Here is a 21420-nt window from a genome sequence, read left to right on the forward strand (position 1 = left end):
GGTTTCTCAGTGCTGTTTGATGTGTGTGGTTCTAATAGGATACTTCTGTGCAGAGCTTTTTCTTTTCTTGCTTCTGTAGCTTTTTCAGACTCTGCTATTTTTTCTCTTTCATACGAGGAGGGTCTTATTCTTAGCTCTGCATTATTAGTATATTCTTCTAGTATAAGCATTGAGCTTGTAAAATCTTAATATACTGTTTTTCCTGTGTGCCCAGATGCTGAGGTGGGGGGTGAGGGGGGAAGGGAAAAATTACGGTTTATACTACAGACTTGTGCCTGAAGTTCCCCGCAGTATTCTGTGAAGAAAATTAAGTACCTCTTATGTATTTTTCTCTGCTCATGTAATTTAAGTCATTTCATGAGAGCTATTCACTGAAGTACCAGTTGACCTATTTTATTCTAATAATTTTTTTGTCTGGATTATTTTATTAAGGTTTGAACAAGCTTTTATCAACAGCATGATCCATAGCATGGTAAAATCTGAGAGAACTTATTTTTGGATAGGATTACAAGATCTTAACAACACAGGAGAATACTTTTGGCTAAGTGCAGCAGGGAAGAATCGCTCTGTGAGCTACACAAACTGGAACAAGTACCAGCCACGTGAGTAACATGCTGATAAAAAAATAAATGGCTCAGAGAGCGGCAATACGCTCTCGTCCCCCACCACCAGTGATTGCAGAGTCCCTGTCCTTCCCTCCCTGCCTGGTCAAGAGACCAGAGGGATAAATGTACATTTTCTGTTGACGATATAACTTCCTACCATGGAGTTAGATCAGTTCGATGTTTTGGAAAAGCCAGAGGTTCCTGCCCCACTTCCTACCCAGGTGCCTTTACTGCAGGTTCCCTGCTTGTGGCAGGATGCTGGATGTGGCTCTTCACACCTCTCGGTACAGTGGAGGAAAATTAACATTTTCTCCATCATCTATCAGGGAAACGAAGTAATACAAAAACCTGAGAGTTAAAGGTGATCTCCCTCTCAGCAGCAGTCACTAGGAAAAGACTGGATCAGGAAAAAAAAGTACTTTCTTTTTCTGGAGATGTTTTTCATACATTTCTTTATGATCTTTTCAAGGAGGCCATCAGGGCTTCTTGAGACTCGCAGCAAAGATTGCATCTAAGTCAGGAATTTTATTCAGTAACAGTCACAGCTTGTAATTTTGCATTTCATATGAAACAAGAGGGGCGAGTATGTCTTAGATACGTTTCTGGCAATAAAAACACCGTGTGGAAATTTTTTCTTCTTCCCCTTTAGTTCGTTGATACTTGGTTTGCTTGTTTGATTTTGTTTGTTTTATAGTTATCCAAATAAAAACATTCCAAGAAAACAAGAAAATGAAGTAGATATTCTTCCTTTGAAACAGAAACCTCTTAGCAATACCTGAGAATAGACACAGAAAAAGAAAGATGCTCCATTTCACTAATTACTTCTATGTTTCGGACTCTTTACATTTATTGCTTTACTACTGCAGTTTGCAAAAGTAGTGTTTTAAAATGCATTTCATCTCCTGCATTTTGTGAGAGGAATCCTTCATCATGGTTCATTTTACAAGCTCAAGTCAGCCAAGAGAAGCCTGTATGCTGCTTGCGGACCAGAGAATTTGCTGCTTAAGTTCATGGAGGTTTCATCCACAACCTGATGCCAATAAGACAGTCACTTCACCAGATATTCACAAAATTCAACTGTTTTATTCTCATACTCAACACTTATTCCTGTGTCTAGGTCATTCTGGAGGATGTGTGGCTATGCGGGGGCAGCACCCTGTTGGTTACTGGGAGGTGAAAAGCTGTAAGAACTTTAAAGCAATGTCACTGTGCAAGCAAAAAATCAGTTCTTATGAAGAACCTGAACTTACTTTTCAAAAGCATTTGAGTTCCTGCTATTTTGGATGGGAGTCAGAAGCTAATTTGCTCAGCTGCTACAAGGTACATGACAAACTTGCTTTCACTTTTTTGGGTTTCATCAGCTTAGGGATACATGGTTTGTAAAATATTTTTTAAACCATTATTTCTTTCACACAACAAACAAAAATTCTTACCATCCTTCACTGCATTTGAAAGTGAGTGGAAGTCTGAAGACTTAAATCAGAACGATACTTGGAATATGTATGGCTTTATTGTAGGAAAAACTGCAACTAATATTTTATTTTTGTGGGTTTTTGAAAAAAACTGCTCTCCAAAATCAACTACATTTATGGCAGTGTTTATTTTATTACAGATATTTCACAATGAGAAAGTTCTGATGAGAAGAACATGGGATGAAGCAGAAGCGTTATGCCAGGATTTTGGAGCACATCTTGCGAGTTTTAGCCATATCTATGAAGAGACTTTTTTGAACAATTTATTATATACAATTTTCGATAGGTAACTATCTTTTTTTAACACCAACAAGATTTATCTTAATCATACTCATATGTAACAATAATCTACAATTTAGGTTCTTCCATCCTTGTTACTAGTGGCTGAAGAATTCTCTATTCTTGACTAGCACGAGCTTAGAACTGGGTGAAAAGCGTATTAGCAACACTACAATGTGATTCTTTTAGAAGATGATCTTTGTAGTAGATGTTGAGCAACTGTTAATGTCAAGATGATATTCTTGTGAGTTAACAGTTCCCATTCAAATGAAGGTTCGACAATTTTAATCTTATTTTAAATGTTTTCATATTTAAAAATATAATTTAACATTTTAGTAGGAAAAATAGAGTTTACTTCAAGGATACTAAAAGGTTAATAAATGTATTACAGAGTGATATATTGTATTCAATTAAAAAGTAAATGGGTATTTGCATGATTTAAAAAATAACTTCTGAAATAGCTAAGAAAAAAATGTATGAAAAACGTTATTTTCTTTGTTTCTATCATAGGACAGAAGAAAGACAATTCTGGATTGGATTTAATAAAAAAAACCCGCTTTCTGGAGGGACATGGCAGTGGTCTGACAGAACACCTGTAAATATCTATATACTATATATTTCAGTAACCTTTCAAGTCATATCTGAGCATAAGTTCACAAAAATAAGCCTTGTGAGCAAACATAGCCCAGGAAGGTGTTTGGTTTTCATGCCCACATACTGCACTTGAAGTAATTGTTATAATAGGATGAATAGTACACTACTGTTAAAATAGCAGCTTGTACAAAAAGTTGCAACTGCAAAATTAGGTAAGATTATAAAGGTGTGCAGATATGTGCCTTCCGGCTAAGCATGCTGTGTTTAGCTTAGGACCGCACATATGTAAAGTGAACACGTACATATATGTACACACAAATATATGCATGTATATATATATATATATACGTACACACATTGGAAAGCCTCAAAGCTGTGCTTACATGCTTTATTTGTTCTACGACTGTTAGGTTGGTGCCTGTATTCAGAGCTAAGTCCTTCCTTTTTTAATACCACTTTTGATATTTCATCCTTTGAAGATGCTGGTGCTACGTGCCACACTAATGGTTACTACCTGGGATTTAAACATTGAACAACTGAAGAAAGGTCTGTTTTTAAACTGCAATTGGTTTTCAGCCTTAAAGAGCAGTGCCAGCTCTGCCATCGTTATTTAAGTAATTTCAGAATGTCAGTGCAATGTTCAGTCATGCAACATGTTGAACCGAAGCAAAGGCTTTAAGTTGTGGATAACCACTGCTAATCGTGTAAAAAAAATGTTTGGTTTCATAGCTATTCAATTATTTAAAAAAAAAAAAAGGAGTCTGATATAAGATGGGGAAGTTGAACAGGACACTGTGAGAACATGATTATGAACCTTATTTATTTTACCACCATAATTTAGGTGGTCCTACAGTTGTTACTTACGATGTTCTTACCATACACACATCTCCAAATCCTTCCTTTTTCTCCATAATGAGATTTTGACTGCTTCATCTTGTATTATTGGTGAAAGATAATGAATGCGCTATTTTTAGGTTGTATCTTCATTTCTGGAGAGCAAATATGTTGAAGATGACTCAAGACACTGTGGTGTGTTCAAAGTAAACAGAACAGTCTTTCCAGCACACTGCAATGAAAAACGTGAATGGATATGCAAAATACCAAAAGGTGAAATTCTAATTAACATACCTTGTATGTTATACCCATTACTTGTAATTCAGGAGAGAAAAGGAACTAAGATATCTAAGAGCCTGCTTTTTAGCCCCATGTGGAGTTCTCTTCATTGGTCTTATGTATGAAATCATGGCAAAGCTGTACGTAGCCATAAGGGTTTGTTGGCCAGTTAACAGGTCTAATATGTGCAGTCAGCTTAAAAATGGATAGCAATGATTAGCACTTAGCTAGCAGTAGTTAATCAAAGCTCTTATTTATAAAGGTTGCTACAAAATGCTCAGTAGTTGTGGTAATTGTTTTTAGTCCATGTTTAACTCCTTTTTTTTTTTTTGTCCCTGAACGAGAGTAGCAGTATTCATGATTTTGATTGAATTTTCACCATACAGAGAAAGCAATTTCAATGAAATCCCTTTCCATACTTAATCAGCAATGTTTTAATTTATTTCTGTATTTTGCAGGTGTTAAACCAAAGAATCCAAGTTGGTACATATCTGGTATGAAAACATTTTCTTCTTTCACATCTTGAAATGCTATAGTCTGGAAATATAATTTAAGCCATTGGTTAGAAAGAAAGAACTAAAATGTTTGGAGTTAAAAATTTACATTAAGGAACTCTGTAGCAACGTGTTGCTACAGATCAAAATCTGTCACTCTTCTGTTCAGGAACACTGAAACATCAGGTACAACTTTGGGTGGGTAAAGGAATGTTGCCAGTAATACACACAGGGAGTTTGATAACCTTTCCATCACATTAAAACTGCCTTTTTGCAAAGGCTAAACAACTGTCTTAACGTTACTGGAATATCATAGGATAGAATATATATTTAAAAAATTAATCTTAGTGTGTTTTTTCATCATATGGTCCTGCTGTTAGCTGTGGTATATTTGCTCTCTGATGTGTGGCTGAAAGCAGGACACTTGAAACGAGTTTTTACCTCCACACAAGCACTGACTCTTTTGTTCGTTTTCTAGAACTGCCATGGTCGTATTATCAAGGAGCAGAATATCTCTTCCATGTCAGTCCTACAGACTGGGAAACCTATGAGTTTGTCTGTACCTGGCTTCACAGTGGAATGGCGTCAATAAACTCTTCTGGTGAACAAGCCTTTATTCAAAACAAAATTAAGAAGGTAACAAAAATGACACATTTTTCACTATTTCTTTAAAAACCGTAATGTGTAGGCTGAGTGCTGTGATTAGAAAACATCACATAGCATTGCTAAGTGTCTTCAACAGAAATGTCTATTTTCTTTATATGAAATTGCTATATAGCTGTAAGCTGGTGCAGTGCTAACTATAGCTCCAAGAACAGCACAGCTGCCACAACTCAGCCTGCACTTCAGTTCTTTCTGGAAAAAAGTAAATGCTTCTCAGAGACATGGTGGCTTTTCCAGTGTCCTGTATATTCAGAACATTTTTTTTTGCTTTGTTGGCTCTTTCCCAAAGACCCCAAAACTAATTATTGAGTGACTAGCCTTGAAAGTGAGGCCCATTCATAGTCTAAGGTAGAATCAAGTCAGCACAGCAATAATCAGTGGCTGTTTGAATAACATTTTTCTATGACTTATCCATAATACTTCATCCTTTAGGACTGGAAGTCTAGAACCTTTCATGAGAACAACAACCAATCTAGAAAGCATCTCTAGGAATCTCTTGTATGAGCTATGTGAAGTCAGTAAATGTTCATAGAAAACATTTTGGAAACATTAAGAACCAGCAGTATATTAATGCCAATAGGAAATATTTGCTGTTGACTATTTTTAGTAGTTGGGGAAAAACAAATTCTGGACTAAGACTACAGTCCTTTTCAAGCCAGATAGGCTGTAAATTCCTAAAATGGTAAATTCCTAGTTTACAGAAGATACATCAGCATCCATCGGAAACTGAGAGCTAAGTCATGCTCTACTTATGTGAATAACCTTGCTGAAGTGACATAAATTAACACAGGCAGAATTTAGCACCTGTTCTTCCCATTGGAACCCAATGGAGATGCTATTCATCCGCACACAAACAGAGCCTGATTTTAGAGGTTTGTTAATGCTTAATAAGAGGGCAACAACAGTTAAACATATGGCAAAACATATTTTTTTTTTTTATAGCTATCGGATAGCGATGTTCACTGGTGGATTGGACTGCATGCAGAAAACCTCAGTGATGAATTTCGGTAAGAATACCTACACTTCAGCTGCTCTGAGTTGTACTTGGCACGGTTACAAGCTGCTGTTCAGTCTGATGAGCTAAAATGGTTGGATGACTGAGTGGGATATTCAAGAAAGAAATTAAGTTCTCATGTAATTATCATTCTGAAAATATTACCCTTATTTTACCTCCATGTTACAGTATTTCCAAATATATGAATATCAACCTTGTTGTTGTTTCTCTTTTTCTAAAACTTGGTCAATAAAAGGGCGCTTTCTACAAACAGTTTGAATGAAGGTGGTATTTCTAAGTAACAATGGGAAAAAGTATAAGTACACTCTTAAAATTTCTGTGCAGCTGGAGAGATGAATCACCAGTAACATACCAGAACTGGAATGAAGGGAGAGAGAGGCGTCTGCAGAAACCAGGGAGAAGATGTGGCTTCATTTCATCACAAACAGGTTTATTTTATGTTTCCTTTTGTTGCAGGAGTTATGACTGGATTCCATTGTTGGCCAAATGGGTTACTTTTTTTTTTTAGTTTCTTTCAAGAATTGCAATCCGTATTACATGGTCTTGTATTACGTAGTCCTGCTACATGGGTATAATTTGCATAACTGCTTTTATGGTTAAGAAAATAATATTAAAATATCATTAATATGCTCAGAGACTAGGTTATAGAATTTAAAAATATATTCATAGTTTCAGTACTCTAATGTCAAAATATAAAGATTCCAGTGATACTGAATCTTTAGTTTTACTTGTTATGTGGCACAGCAAAAACGTTAATGCATTGCTGGTTTTCAGAGTCAGTTTTCTTATAACCAAATGAGTCAAATGGATGAGCAATATTTTTTCCTACATTAATGAACTATTTTAATTCCTGCATTAATGAACTATCAGCACACAACTTTAAATACTCAGGTTTCTACCTAATTTTTGATTCTATAGCCAATCTGCTGACAGATTTTTCGGAACCATGGTTTTGTTGCTAACCTTTACATCATCCTATAGCTCGATAGTTTGCTAGAGTAATTTAAAAAAATGTACGGTGCTGCTGGTTTCAGTGATTTCTATCATCCCAGTCTCTGTTTTCTGAAGATCTGCAAGTCATATGATAAATTATACATGTCAGGCTCTATGGAAAGGAAAATATTCAGCTTTGTATTTGTGAGGACTGCCAAAAAACAAAATCCAGTTGTACTCTCGTAATCCCAGCCGCAAGTGCCCAAACTGAAAAAATGTAAAACCTTCTTTTTTTCCCACACATCATCTTGGGCTTTTGATTCATGACTTTTGAATGCTTTTGAATGCGTTACTATAGTTAGTATCACATAAAAGGAAGGGCCGCCCACCCTTCCCCATCAGCTGGCTGGCAGATGAAAGTTGGTCAACAACTCCAGTGCACTGTGTTCCACTGAAAAATGTATTTTCAGGTCAGAGTGTATTCAGCAGGTCAGTGTTTTCTGTCAGCACCTGGATCTTGCCAACAATTTTCAATGTAAGGAAGTCAAACTATTTTATCTGCAAGGCATCATTTCTATACCTTTCCTTTTTTCTACATAACTAGTATTTTTTTAAATACATGATGATATAGGCATATGTTATATGACTCAGTGTAGAGGAATTCGTTTAACTTAATAAAATCAAACTGGAATAAAAGTATGAGTCTCATGCATGATAAAATCCATTGTAATGCAATATATCCACATGTATTTGATGCAGAATCTCATTTTACTCAACCACTAAAGGATACCCTGTTTAACAATATCTAAGCTAGCTAAGAAAAAAAAACCCTTTCCAGTTCTCAAGGAAGTATTGAACTTTGATTTTTCTTTTTACACAGGCCGCTGGGGTGACGAAAACTGTACCGTCTCTCTTCCCTGTATTTGTAAGCGTAATTTGGCAGTGAAAATAGAGAAAGAGATTCCAAAAGACCAAAACCAACACGGAACATGTCCCAAAGGCTGGTTGCAATTTGGATTCAAAGTAACACATTCTTTTTTACTGTTTGATAATTCAAAATGCATTCCATACTTGTGACAGAAATTTGATTTCTTAAGGAGTATTCAATATTTTCAAATATTATTATATTATATTATTATATTCAAATATTTTCAAAATCTTCAGATTTTCTTCTTTTTTGAAAGCAGGGCCCTTAGGTTTGTAACTACTGACAGTGATGCAAAGGTTTATACCTATTAAGTAGCTTTGCACATAGGAGTTGTCTTAACAAGGTGTCAACATTTTTACTTTACTTGAAGGAAACAAATATTCATATATGCAAAAGTTATCCAAGTGTATTTGTACTTTTGCTGTAAAAAGCCTGTTCCATCCTCTCTTTTCCAATTATGACAATTCCAAGAGTCTTTCATGGTCTCAAAACAGATCTCTGATCCCTTGTTGTACTAAATGGTCCCAAACTGCTGCATTCTCTGAAAGATGCTGTTTCAAATAGGGTTTGTCAAAGGTAATTATAAATCAAAGTCTATTTGCAATTGAATGTTGCAAGGCAAGTATTTCATCAGGCTTCTCTTAAATACATATGTTCCATAGTAGCAATATGCACTGAGGTAGTCGGTTTTATCCCAGTGCTAAACTGCAGTGACTACAAGGATAAATTTAACCCAGATTGTGTTTGCCTTTAAACAACTGATTTGAATCCAAGCCTGATCACAGCTGAAAACTGAGACCAAGTATGTTGGAAAGGTCCATTTCAGGACAGAAACTAATGAAACATGTAGTTTTCGATCACAACATGTGACATGTTTTAATGATCACTCCTAGTGATGGACAAATAGCTTTTAAACTGGAGAAAAAAAAAACAACACTTTTTTTTTTTCTTCTGTTTTTGAAACAGTGCTTTTTGATACAAATTCCAAAGGCTCCAGAGCATCTGAGAAGCTGGTACTCTGCACAAGAGTTGTGCAGCAGCTATGATGGGTCACTTGCTTCCCCTGGAGATGAACTGGAACAAGGTGGAGTACTGAAAATATTGTTAAATACATCAAATTTCATCTTAGTAAAGTTTCATCTTGGATACAGGTTTAGGAAAAATTACTCAGATCTTACTTATGGTCTCACTTCTTTAAACAAATTAGTGTTTCTCTTTCCCCGTTTCCCAAAACATAAAAATTCAAATATCCACTGAGCTATATGGCAGTTATGTTTTGAGGAGTCACTATAATTTCTTTTGTGCTTATTACCATGCACTAGAGCTTAAAAAAAAATGGAATACCCATTTAAAAATTTGTTGTGTAAAATTTTTGTCTTATGAATGCAATGTCACACTGTTGTAAAAGTAATCTTATTTTTGCCCTTTGATAGTACTTAAAATATGATCTACAGAGGAGCACATAAGCATAGCACTAGGCTTGAACTGTCAGAGAAATAAATGCCAGCGCATTAAAAAAATTTTTTTAATCCCCATTCATAAAAAAACTGTGGTTGAATTTCATAGATTTGTAAAACTGCTTATTTGGAGGTGGGAAGAATTTCACTGGCTATTTTTAATTGAGAGATCTTATTTTCAACTAAAACTGAGAAAAGCTTTTTCATTGGGACAGTACCCTCAGCTAATACTAAAGTTGCTCAAGCTGCTGTGAACATTTCTGGAAGACTTATTAGTTAATGGACGAGATTCTAACCCACCTGAAGTTAATTTAACTGAATTTACAGTTAGATGACACTGAAATGCTGCTCGTATTCTTACTTCCTAGTAACTATGTGAAGTCATCGATTAGTAATTACATTTTTCAGTGCTTTGGTTTGTTGGAAGAGACTTCATCCATCCCTAAATGGTTACCAGTTAATTCTGTTTTATTTGTGTGTTATTTTCCAGCTTTCATAACAATGAATCTATTTGGACAGAAAACCAGTGTTTGGATAGGTTTACAGAGTGATGATTATGAAAAATGGCTGAATGAAAAAACTTCGGTGTATTCTAACTGGTCTCCAGTTGAAGTTGTGGATGTGAGTATTTCCAGGGGGTTTAAGGACAGTGGGAAATTGTTTTACCCATAAAAATCATGACTACCTCAAAGACAAGGCCTAATTGTTACAGCAACTTAGTCTTCTCCTAATTTTTGCAAGTTCGAACAACTGTGGGCACAGATTTATGGCCATACCTAGAGGTAGCAAAAAAGCACTATTGAGACAGCTGTTTATGTAATTTGTGGTTACAGTCACATGCTCTTGCATTCACTTTTAAGCACCAAAGTTTGAATTATATTATTAGTATCATAAACTGGGTCTGAGCAAAGTTAAGGAATAAGATTATTAATTTCATATTTTAATATATTGTTTTACACCGTGTTAGTCCAGGTTGGGCTTAGCATTTTAGTTTGTCCAGTGAAAGCTTGTGACTTTTTTATTACGAGGTTATTGTTTCAGGTTGTATTTACAGTAGCGTTCATTGTTCTACCTAAATATTTATGACAGTGTCTTTCAGATAATTATTCTTCTAAATTTAATGTAATAATTATGCTTTGTTTTTACACAGTGTCTTTATTAATAAAGTTCTATGTTGATTGCAGAGACAGCGTTATAACAGTGCAAACATTGATGAACAACTTCCACTATGCACATTGGTATCAAATAACCGTAATTTTTATTTTACGGGAAAATGGTACTTAGAAATCTGTGAGAAAAATTATGGGTTTGTCTGCCAAAAGCCTCAGGGTAAGATTTTGTTCTGTTTTGCTTTGCTGCTATTCTTTTCTTATTATACTGAATTAATCTTATTTTAATTTCAGCTAGAAGCAGCTTGTTATAGGTGCCTATAAAACCAGGAATATCAAAGATTTCTAAGACGGTTCTACTCTGATATGTAGACAGACTATCTCCACACTATTTAGTAAATCAATAGCTGTGATGCAGAAGTAATTTCTGAAAAAAATTATTTTGTTATTAAATTTTCTTCCTGACTTTGAGCTTTCTGTTGCATATCTTAGATTTGGAAATAGAAATGAAATTTCATGTTTTCATGGCAGGCAGAATAACAGCATGAAATTACAAAAGGCAAAATGGAAGGTAATTTTGAAGAAAATAAGGTGGTTTTTGGTTTTGCTTTTGTGGGGTTTTTTTATTTTATTTTATTATTTTATTTTATTTTGTTTGTTGGTTTGGTTTGGGGGTTTTGTTTATTTGTTTGCTTTTTTGTTTTTTTTTGTTTTGTTTGTAGACCAGAATAGACTCTAGAAAATGTATTTCTGTGAGCAGTGCAGACTGACTGACCGATCAAACAGTTTGGCTTTTCTTTTCACACTTCTCTAATTCTGTCACCATCGAGTTCCCTTTCTAGAAGCACGAAGCCGTTGGGGGAACGCGGGTTGTTTGGTTTCCTCAAGCCTCGATCCCCGGGGGCGGCTGCCAGAGCCCGGTACTAAAATAGAGCAGCAGCAAAAGATTAACCCTAAAGCAGAGGGAGGGCTGTAATGTGAGCCCGTAAGGAGTGTCCTTGGATGCTGTGCTTACTGTGGGGGTGGCTTTCCATGGCTCAACTTTATACATCGCCTCTTAGTCGAGCCCTGGCTCTGAGAAGGCAGTCTTGTCCTGCGGGGTGCCTGGGAGGCGAGGGAGAGGGAGCAGAATAAACAGAAGCTTTGGGCAGTGTTCATGTGTGGCTCTGGCAAACCGTAGCTGTATTTGACATCATTTATTATGAACTACAGTTGAAGGGAGTGCTGGAGTAATCCTGCACTAGGTGTAGAAAAAAACCCAAACAAGCGTTTTCCTGCTGGTTTGATTCGTTTACCTCCCAAATGTTTGTATTTTAACCCCTTGCTGCTGCTTCAGGCAGATGGAAAAGGTGTTAAAAGGCAGGAAAGAAAACTGCTGCCTTGGGATGGCCGGGCTGCTGGATGCTGGGGAGGGGGACCAGGGGTGCAGTGGGATGCTCAGGACCCTCTCCTGGTCTCCTGGCTGGGTGAACATGAGAGTGGCCCGTGGGCTCAGTGCTGCCCACCCTACGCACAGCAGAGTGCTCCTGGGGGTGAAGGGACTGTCCTGCCTCCCCAGTGATACCCAAGGCACTCTCCCTAACCATCAGCAGTTCAGTTTGCTAAGTCAGCAGAAAACTTCCCTCCTCCTCCCCCCCACCCCTCCCCTTTTTTTTCTTTGTGTATAGGAATATGCGGCTGGAAGAGCAGAGAAGCAAGGAAAGGAGGAGTGAAACAGCCTCTTGCTGGCAGTAGTGAACTGTTACATTTGCTCAAATGTCCAAACAAATGTGTCAGTTCCTGGAAAGAGGAGCCGATGCTTTGCTTCTGCCATCCTGTCCACGTCCTCTCTCCCTTTTTTCAAATTATTTTTGTTAGGAGACTAAAATGAAATAAACCAGCAGGAGATCTGAACTGGGCTCTGGGCTCTTAGTGACGCTTGAGTTAGGATTGTGTCAGCATTTTATTGCATTTCCTGCCTTTTTTTAAAGCAGTGACACACACCGAAAGCTGGAACAAAATAGAGTACTTCAGTTAGCTCAAGAGCAGAACTTATTCTTGCTTAAAAATCTATAATTTTAAATTATTTATGAAGGACAAATAATAAATTCGTTTACTATTTGAAGATACTTGTTAACACTCCTCCTCTCTTATTCATAAAATGAACCAAGTCTAAAAAACACTCCAGTTTGTAATCACAGAGAATTTTTACAAACAGAAGTTATTAATCCAAACTGACAGATGGGATTAAAACTGAGGCATTGCTTTATTTTAATAGTCTTATTTAAAGTATACAGCAGGCATTCATACATGTTAGCAAAGGCATTTGCCTCGTGTAGAAAAGTGAGTGCAGCAGCATCACAGACTGGGCTGGTGTGGAGATGGTCTCTCTCTCTTGATTTTTTCCTCATGGGAGACTCTCTCTGTTTATTTCTTAAATCTAAAAAGTCTGCTTCTTCCTTTCATTTTTTGCAACAGTGCTGTGTTAGTTTACCACCAAAAAGAACGTTAAGTCTCCAGGCACAGTGGATTTATCTTTAAGTGCCAGTACTGTAATCTTCCCTACACTGGCATAAACACGAGCTGAAGACGCTCCTAAGCACTTACTTGTGCCAGTTTGTCATCCTCTCAGTTGTGCCAGTACAGTTATTTGTGAGGCCAGGCTTTGTGCTGTAAACTGATTTTGGAAATCATTAAAAATAATGAGTCAAAAAAAGAGATAATCTAAATTACATGCGAGGTATCTGGGATAAGAGCACTCTGCAGCCCACTGCTGTTGGGCATTTGGATGTGCTCACATCACAGGTGATTTCTTACTGACCTTCAAAGAAACAGTCAGTGGAACTAACTCCATCCAGGTTTTCTTTTTTTCTTGTTATACACTAAAGTCATTCACTCTTGTGATGAGTTCTGTGCTGTGATGGAATTTCAGATACTCTTCTAGTAGTCACTGTCTTTTTAAAATTCACAGTGCCTTCCTGAAACAAAAGAGTTTGTAATTTTTAGATTTGTTTTTAAGGATATTCTGATTTTTAGGAGCTGTTCTGCTCTGTTCAAGCTGTCTGTTTAAAAAAATAAATAAATAAATAATGTCTTTCTGTTTATAACAGACACATCCAGATATGTCATCAATGCATCAGAAATGTACCCTGTGCCAGATACTTTAGAATATGGAAACAGAACGTATAAACTAATACGTGGGAATTTTACATGGCCTTCAGCTTTAAAAACCTGCATGGCAAATGGTGCGGAGTTGGTCAGCATTGCAGACCAGTATCACCAGGCTTTCCTCACGGTCATTGTGAACCGGCTGGGGTACGACCACTGGATCGGGCTCTTCACTGCGGACGTACGTAGTGGACTCCCTGGCTATAAATATGATGTTGCAAAGGAGATTTTCTGGTAACAAGCTAATGAGCTGTGTTATTTGTTTGAAGTCACAGGAAGTTTGTGTCTGGAAATGAAACCCTGGAAAGCTTGAGCCTTAACCATTTTATTGCAACATACTGTATAATTCTAATGAGAGCTAGTTTGGTGCAATGAGTATAGAAAACTTAAAGCCATATAAAATGTTTAAAAACAGACCAAAAAAATCTCTTGTAGTGTCAACACTGAAACTATGTAGTTTCTTTTGTAGTTGCTCAATGACCCAAATAACTACTTGCTCAAAACAGCAGGGTAGATGTAGTTTGTGGTCTCCCAGAAGTAAACTGGAAGAGGATCCATGGATCTGTCTTTTGTAGATCCTTCTGGATCTACCCAGCCTTCGGAAACATAAAAGACATTCTGTAATATCTGGTGAGGATGCCACCAGGAGAAGATGAACTTCTGTGGTGCTGAAGCACATCCAAAAGATAATCTGAAATTTGTTTTGGCAGAACGGTCTTAACTTTGAATGGTCGGATGGAACTAGGTCTTTGTTTACCTCCTGGGAAGACGACGAGTCCCAGGCCATTGGCAGCTGTGTTTACATGGATACTTCAGGGCACTGGAGAAGTGCCAGCTGCGAGCGACTTCTGCAAGGAGCAGTTTGCCATGTGCCACCAAGTGAGTCAGAGAAAAGTTATATATGAAATCTTTGCAGCTGAAAATGTATGTATTGATAGCGGAAGTATATGAAAGGAAATTAATTGGGTCGAGGCTAAGAAGTTATAATAGTATTATTCAAAACTGAAGTATATTCCTGGCATTTCCTTGCTCTATCTCCTATTTGTGGAACTATTTTTTCCCCCATAAAATATTGGCCATCAGGTCTGATCCCTAGGAGAATGGAGAGAGAACTTTCATAATAGAAAAAAAAACCAGGAAAATTACTTACTCTGTCTCTTTGGTGAGCACTATATTATCTGTGAGAAATGATGATTGCTAATAACCTAGCTTGAAGGGAAATAAATTCAGTTTGCTGCAATTAACTGTGGGATGTGAGAAGGGAAGCATTTAGAGCAAAATGAAAAATTAGAGTCATATCTTCTCTGATTGCACATAAAAGATTTTGCAACTTTTTTGGTAATGATAATAATATTTTCCTGTGTCCTAAAATATCTTCTGTTTCCTGTGACACTCTGTCAATTACCTGGGCTTCATCTGAATCCAGAATTCAGATCTGGAGCTCCATTCAGGACAGGACTGCAGAGTCTGTGGCAGCACTCAGTTCTTAAAATAGTTCCTGTTTGGTGGTATTGATCAATAGGGGTTTGCCTACAGCTTATTATAGCTTTTGGATCTGTTGAGAAGAAAGCTGTGTTGGAATCCTTCAAGACAGGAATTATTCTTTAGCATGGTTTTTGTAATGAAACTGACTGATTTTCAGACTTGTTTGTCAAGTTTTGTAATCGTATATAGCCTAAAGCTTACTTAAATTTTTAAACATGTTTTGCAGCAAATTAGGAGGCACGTGAGGCTGTAGGTGACGTAGCTGAATGTACAGCACTGACAAAAAGTGAGGCTGGGCATTGTGAAGTGAGCTTGTAGAGTTGTCCTCAAGCAGAGGGACATGGGGCATGCCCAAGAGGCCGGCTGCTGCTTTCTGGCGGGCGATCCCCCTCTGTGCCGTGGTATTTGGCACAAGTTCTCTGTGCAGCTTCGTGGAGAGAAGCTCTGCAGTGCTGGGCAATCCTTAGCCCTCTGAGGGACGCTGCGCAGCCTAGAGTGCTCTGCTGTGCCCATGGTTTGCTCATAACTCCCTCTGCACGTCAGTACCCATCACACTGCCCTGATATTGCTGTTGCAAACCAGCAATGGTTTTGATCAGAAATAAAACCGGCTTTACTCTTCTAATACAAATATATACATCCACTAGGTTTTCACATTGAAAAACAGAGGCATAACACAATGACATGGTTACTAGTGTTAATCCAAAGCAGTGTGTGAAATGTTATATTAATGCGTATGCTCTTGTGCCAATAAAGTAGTGCTGTTATTTCTATCACAGAAAAGAAACTCACTGCCTATAAAGACTTGTGTTCAGAGAAAACTGTTCCCTGGATCAAATTCAAAAACAGTTGCTACAGCTTTTCCACAGTTCTGCAGGGCACAAGTTTTGATACTGCATATGAAGTCTGCAAAAATCAAAGTAAGTGATTATTTTGTAGCTATGAAATGTTATCATGATATGTTGGAAAAAAACAATGTATTTTGTAAATGACTGAAATCATAGCATGTGTTTTCTGTAGTTCAAGATAATAATAGTGGAGCTTATAAGCCAGCTATGAAGTTGGAGGCAACATACATCCAAAAATGTTCCTTTCAGTGTGAAAGTATTGATTTCTGGAATAACACATAAAATTATTTTTTTCCCCTTCAAACTTGTTTTAAAATCACGAGAGAACAGTTTTATATCAGCCTGAGCATTTGACATTAAGTTCAAATTAAAGAACTTACAATATATAACGAGACTTTTCAAACTTTTCAATTAAGTCTCATAAAAATAACTTTTTGAAAGGCAATGTTACATTTTAATTGCATGGTTTGTTTGAAAATTTGTTCTGCATTTAATTTTTAGGATCAAATCTTCTAACTATTCAAGATGAAGAAGAAAATGCCTTCATTTTGGAAGAATTGCACGGTTTTGGTTATTCTGTACAAACGGTTTGGTTGAACATCCTGCTTGTTACAGACAGTAAGTTTGGGGTGGAAGAAAACTACATGTAAGAATCTGGTTTGGTTTTTGTTTATTTTAATAGTATCATAAGCATCATCCAAAACACTGTTATCTTTTGAGATTTTTTTTCTGCTTATTATCTGTTTATAATGTAGTAAAACCAGTCAAGATTGCTGTAATTGTTACTTATTAATATTCTGAATACTCAATATGTACACATGCATGTGAATGCCTTTACCTTCTTCTTAAAGAAGCGCTACAGGCAGGCTGTATTCTGTATCAGCTGCATAGAATGTTTTTTAAAGCCTTCAAGAAAAAAAAAGTAATATAGTGGCCAAACTGACAAAATCCTGGCATTCCATTATACAGTATTTTTTTTTGTGGGGATAAGTTCAACTGAAACAGAGAGATTTATCAAAATACTGTGATATTTTATAATGATTTATAACTTCTGCCCTTAGATCACACAATCTCCTGGTTTGATGGTTCCCCTTTTATTTATTCTAACTGGGGCATCAGGGAGCCTGAATTTGATCATCTCAAAGGGAATTTCTGTGTCAGCCTGAGGACTGCAGATGGAGTCTGGCAAATATCTCCATGCAGAGAAAAAAAGGGATTTGTATGTAAAATGGATGCAGGTATGTGCTTCCTTAAAATAAGGCAGTTGCGTCCTTATAACCATTGTTTCACATGTTCCTTGTTGCTTGCTTACTTGCTCTTAGTTTTCATTTAAATAATTCTGTCCCTTGGTATTAGGAAAAAATACCTGTGAAAAAAAGAACCAGCCATGGTAACCTCCTTTTGAGGAACCTGGGCAGCCATTGCGTTATTGCCAATGGTGGTGGACTTTCTGTTGTGTGAGTGAGCCATGGGCAGAGCATCAGGCTGAGCCGTGGGCAGAGCATCAGGCTGAGCCTCACAGACCCCATGGGATGGGCAGGTGCAGCCCAGCATCGCTGCACAGACACCATGTCTATAGCAGGCGTGTCAAAATCATTTTCACTGGGGGCCACACCAGCCTTGTGGTTGCCTTCAAAGGGCCAAATGTAATTTTAGGACTGAATAAATGTAACTACTCTAGTGTAAATGTAACTACTCAAGGCTGATGTGGCCTGTGGTGAAAATGATTTTGACACCCCTGGTCTAAAGGAACATGGGTCTGTGAGAGCTGAAGTGCTCCCAGAGCCCACCCAGAATGCTCAAGTAGCTGTTGGGCCCAGTAGCTAGATTAATCTACCGCTGCCCAGTTCTGCTCATGCCTTTGTACTTCAAAAAATGGATAAATACTGCTGTTTGTCCTTGCACAAATGTCAATTAATATATTCTGCCACATTTAATGGGTTTTAGATAACATATTAGGTCATGTCTAACTTGACCAGTTGGAAAATGAGCCAAATTAGAAAAAGAACAGCCTGCACTTGTATGGTTTTAGGTAGATTGTTTTCTCAGTATCAGTTTTACACTGAGTATATATAGTAACTTTTGTTAGCTTTGTGGGTAATTTTGTGACAGTTCTGGATTCTATTTCAGATATCAATGCTACAGAACCCTCTGAAAATGGTAAGTTCCTTCTGTACTTTTTAATAAGGAATAATAACACATTTTGACCTGATATTTTGTGAGGTAACACTTCTCACTGTTAAACCTGTAATTTAAAATGTTTGACATATAAGTAGTAATAATATGTTTTCCATAAAACATGTATATATTTATATTTAGAGTTATATATAATTATAGCTATATTTGCTTAATAACAATTTCTGTCCTTCCCTTTCAGCATCATACCGAGGGCTTGTAGCTCTGGCAGTTCTCGTGACATTGGTGATGCTGGCTGCCATTTCCCTTTTTCTGTGGTGTCTGTACAAACAGAATAACCAACTCTTCCACAGGATACTATGGGTCAGAAATGCCTATTTACCACAGATTAACTCTGATGGTCCTGCTTTGGAAGAAAGCATCCTCATTTCTGATTTTGAGAGAAGTGACAACAATTAATTGATCTGAAATAGCAAGTGGCCACATCTTCCATGTGAAACTCCACAACCTACAGTAGTTTCTCCTTCTTGGCAGTCATCTGGGGTACCCATATCCAGAGGAACCCTCGCAGCCATGGGTATGAATGCCATAGGGGCTCCCTGCCTTGGAGGACTTTTTCTCTGTGCAGGATGAGATGGGAATGCAAAGCAGAACCATGGAGAAATTGGCTCCTTTGGGACAAGCCAGGAACTGAACATACTCCCACACCATAAACCTTCAACTGCTCACAGGGAGCAGTCATGTCCAAGGCCCCAGAGCAGCAGAAATTTTCATGCAGATTTTTTCTCCAGGAACATTTGTGCTTTTGTGTTTTGTTTTTATACATTGCAAAATCTGCTCATGAGCCAGCATTAAAATGTAGCCTTGAATTTAGGAACTCTGAAATGTATTCCAAGGATTATGAGGTAGATTTTTTTTTTTTGATTCCTTTTGCAAAATGAACAGTTATTTTTCAGACAGTGGATTCTTGCCAGCTGGATTTCCAACCTTGAAAAGAGATAAAGTCACTTTTGACTTAGGAGTGCCAGAGCTTTGGTAGTTTGGCCCATGATGCCTAGTTTATGTTGTAAAATAAATTAGTCTAGAGATAGAATGTCACGTGGGCTTTGTCATCCTGAAGTTAATATATTCATCTGAGATGCATCCAGCGTCCTGTTAAAGATTTAACCATGTGAAGTCTCACCTAAGTTATTTCAGAAATGGAATCCTATCAACCTCTTTTAAAGACTTTTGGGCAATATTCATTTGAAGAAAAAAAACTTGTTATAAATCTTGCTGAAGTTACGGTGATAAATTGCTTTACTGTTCACTTAGAGCATTTCTGCAAGCAGTATTCACGTATGCTTTTCTGACACCCTGCACTCAAAAGCCAAGGACAAGAGCTCTTCCCAAAGGGTGCTATAGTCCTATCACCCCACGTAGCAGACCCTCAGAAGGTCGTTTTTCACTTCCAGTGTTTGTATTATGGTGCTAACAAAGGAGGTAAATTTCGCTGACCTGCAGGCTGATGGTTGTGAAGGACCCAGCTCAGGTCTCTGTGCTACCTCAGTTACGGTGGCCCAGGACAGCAACGCTTACTCTCCATGGGACTCCTACTACCCTAACCAGTCCTCCACCCACGTCTCTAAAAATACCTGGAAGATTTTCAGGGATTTTTTTTTTTATTATTTTTCTTGCAGTGTGGAAAAACAAATGGTTAGTCTGACAAGTTACTTCAGAGTGGACTTACTGTGTGTTCAGTCTCTAAAAGCTGCTGCAAAAGGCTACATTTATTGTTGGGTTTGTTGGTTTGCTTGTTTTAAGATGACTCATTCTAACAATTTTGCAAGAGCCCTAAGATGGAGGTATATTCCTCAGAATTAAGCAAGCAGCTAAGGCCAAGTGAAATGTTTTTACACAGTATTTGTGCACATGCAAAGGAATGTACGACTGCCCTTTAGTTAGATTTCACATGGCCAATTCTAGAAACAAAAATTGCCTGTTCCTGTTGTAATTATGTATAGGGCTATTTTTGAAAATTATTTTGTACATAGAATATTTCTCTGCTGGTTTACAGAACCATTCAAAAATGTTTTCAGAGAGGCCGCAGATGATTTTGATCCCAATGTAACTTTCAACTTAATGTTTTTCATAACTTCTATGGGTGTAGCTATCACAACTTCATAATCTGAGCATTTTCTGTCATATAAAATATAAATATATTTTCTGAATAGACTTTCTAATGGTTTCACCCCATGCATTAGTCTTCGGCGATGGCTTAGAAGTTTTGGTTTAGTCCTCTAGATTTTTCTATGGGACTGTTTTGTATGAAGTCCACTACTAGATTTTGTGGGCTGTGACTTTTGAGTACAATTGGCAGATAATCTGCTTTTTATATGTATGAACTGTGATAGCTTCTTTACCACCAAGAAAAAAGACTGTGACTCTCTCACCCTTTCCCATGAGAATGTCATCTATTTAAGATGGAGTAGGAGGAACTTAAACCAACAAATCCTCTTATCACATTCACTGACAAGGGTGTAAATGCTGCCTTCTTACAGTACAGCAAGCAGAGGAGCTTGCAGGATGTTTTTTGTAGGTGGGAGTAAGCTGTGTTGTCTCTGAGGACATGTATTTATGAGGCTACAATGCTGTTACTGGTTATGCAGACTCTTGTCAGATTTTGATGTGGTTAATGAAATTTTATTTTTTTCCATGAAACTTGACACAGGTATTTTATCACATTTTCTTTATGTGTGTTGTAATCATTTAAATGTATTTGAAGGGTAATGGTATAATAAATAACTCTAACCTCAAAATAGTGATTGTTGCTTAACATTGACTCTGATTTAGATGACCTTGCATTAAGGGAAAAATAGTTCAAGCAGTATTTTCTTCCCATTTTGAAATGGTTTATAGGGAACAGACCCTTAAATATTTATTTTAAATTCTTTCACCATTTAACTTTTACAATTGCAGGTAGTATTCACTCAAGAATGTAACAGTTGATTTTTTTTTTCTAGTCTTCACTCTGGAATTTGTTACCCATAGCTTTCAATTGTTTTCCCTTAATCAGAGGTCTCCTTCACTGTTCCTGATCCAAGTATGTGGTGACTATGTTTTTACTGCTGACCTTGATGATATTGGCAGTGAGATTCACTGTA

At 37.2% G+C, this 21420-nt stretch overlaps 1 protein-coding gene across 1 annotated transcript in view; it reads left to right on the forward strand.

Annotated features, from left to right (window-relative positions):
* The window catches only part of PLA2R1 (phospholipase A2 receptor 1), a 43529-nt gene extending 22123 nt beyond the window's left edge, over nt 1-21406 (forward strand). The window contains exons 11-30 of the mRNA XM_080346580.1: nt 433-602; nt 1723-1925; nt 2218-2363; nt 2867-2951; nt 3925-4057; nt 4522-4557; nt 5036-5193; nt 6163-6227; nt 6560-6663; nt 8049-8191; nt 9063-9180; nt 10044-10174; nt 10738-10882; nt 13752-13990; nt 14520-14688; nt 16073-16213; nt 16643-16759; nt 17203-17379; nt 18272-18301; nt 18519-21406. Coding sequence (XP_080202706.1) covers nt 433-602; nt 1723-1925; nt 2218-2363; nt 2867-2951; nt 3925-4057; nt 4522-4557; nt 5036-5193; nt 6163-6227; nt 6560-6663; nt 8049-8191; nt 9063-9180; nt 10044-10174; nt 10738-10882; nt 13752-13990; nt 14520-14688; nt 16073-16213; nt 16643-16759; nt 17203-17379; nt 18272-18301; nt 18519-18736 — 2728 coding nt within the window. The 3' untranslated portion in view covers nt 18737-21406. The remainder of the gene's footprint in view (nt 1-432; nt 603-1722; nt 1926-2217; nt 2364-2866; nt 2952-3924; nt 4058-4521; nt 4558-5035; nt 5194-6162; nt 6228-6559; nt 6664-8048; nt 8192-9062; nt 9181-10043; nt 10175-10737; nt 10883-13751; nt 13991-14519; nt 14689-16072; nt 16214-16642; nt 16760-17202; nt 17380-18271; nt 18302-18518) is intronic.
* Nucleotides 21407-21420: the final 14 nt, after the last annotated feature.

The sequence above is a fragment of the Nesoenas mayeri genome (assembly GCF_963082525.1).
Source record: "Nesoenas mayeri genome assembly, chromosome: 6".
Classification (NCBI taxonomy): Eukaryota; Metazoa; Chordata; class Aves; order Columbiformes; family Columbidae; genus Nesoenas; species Nesoenas mayeri.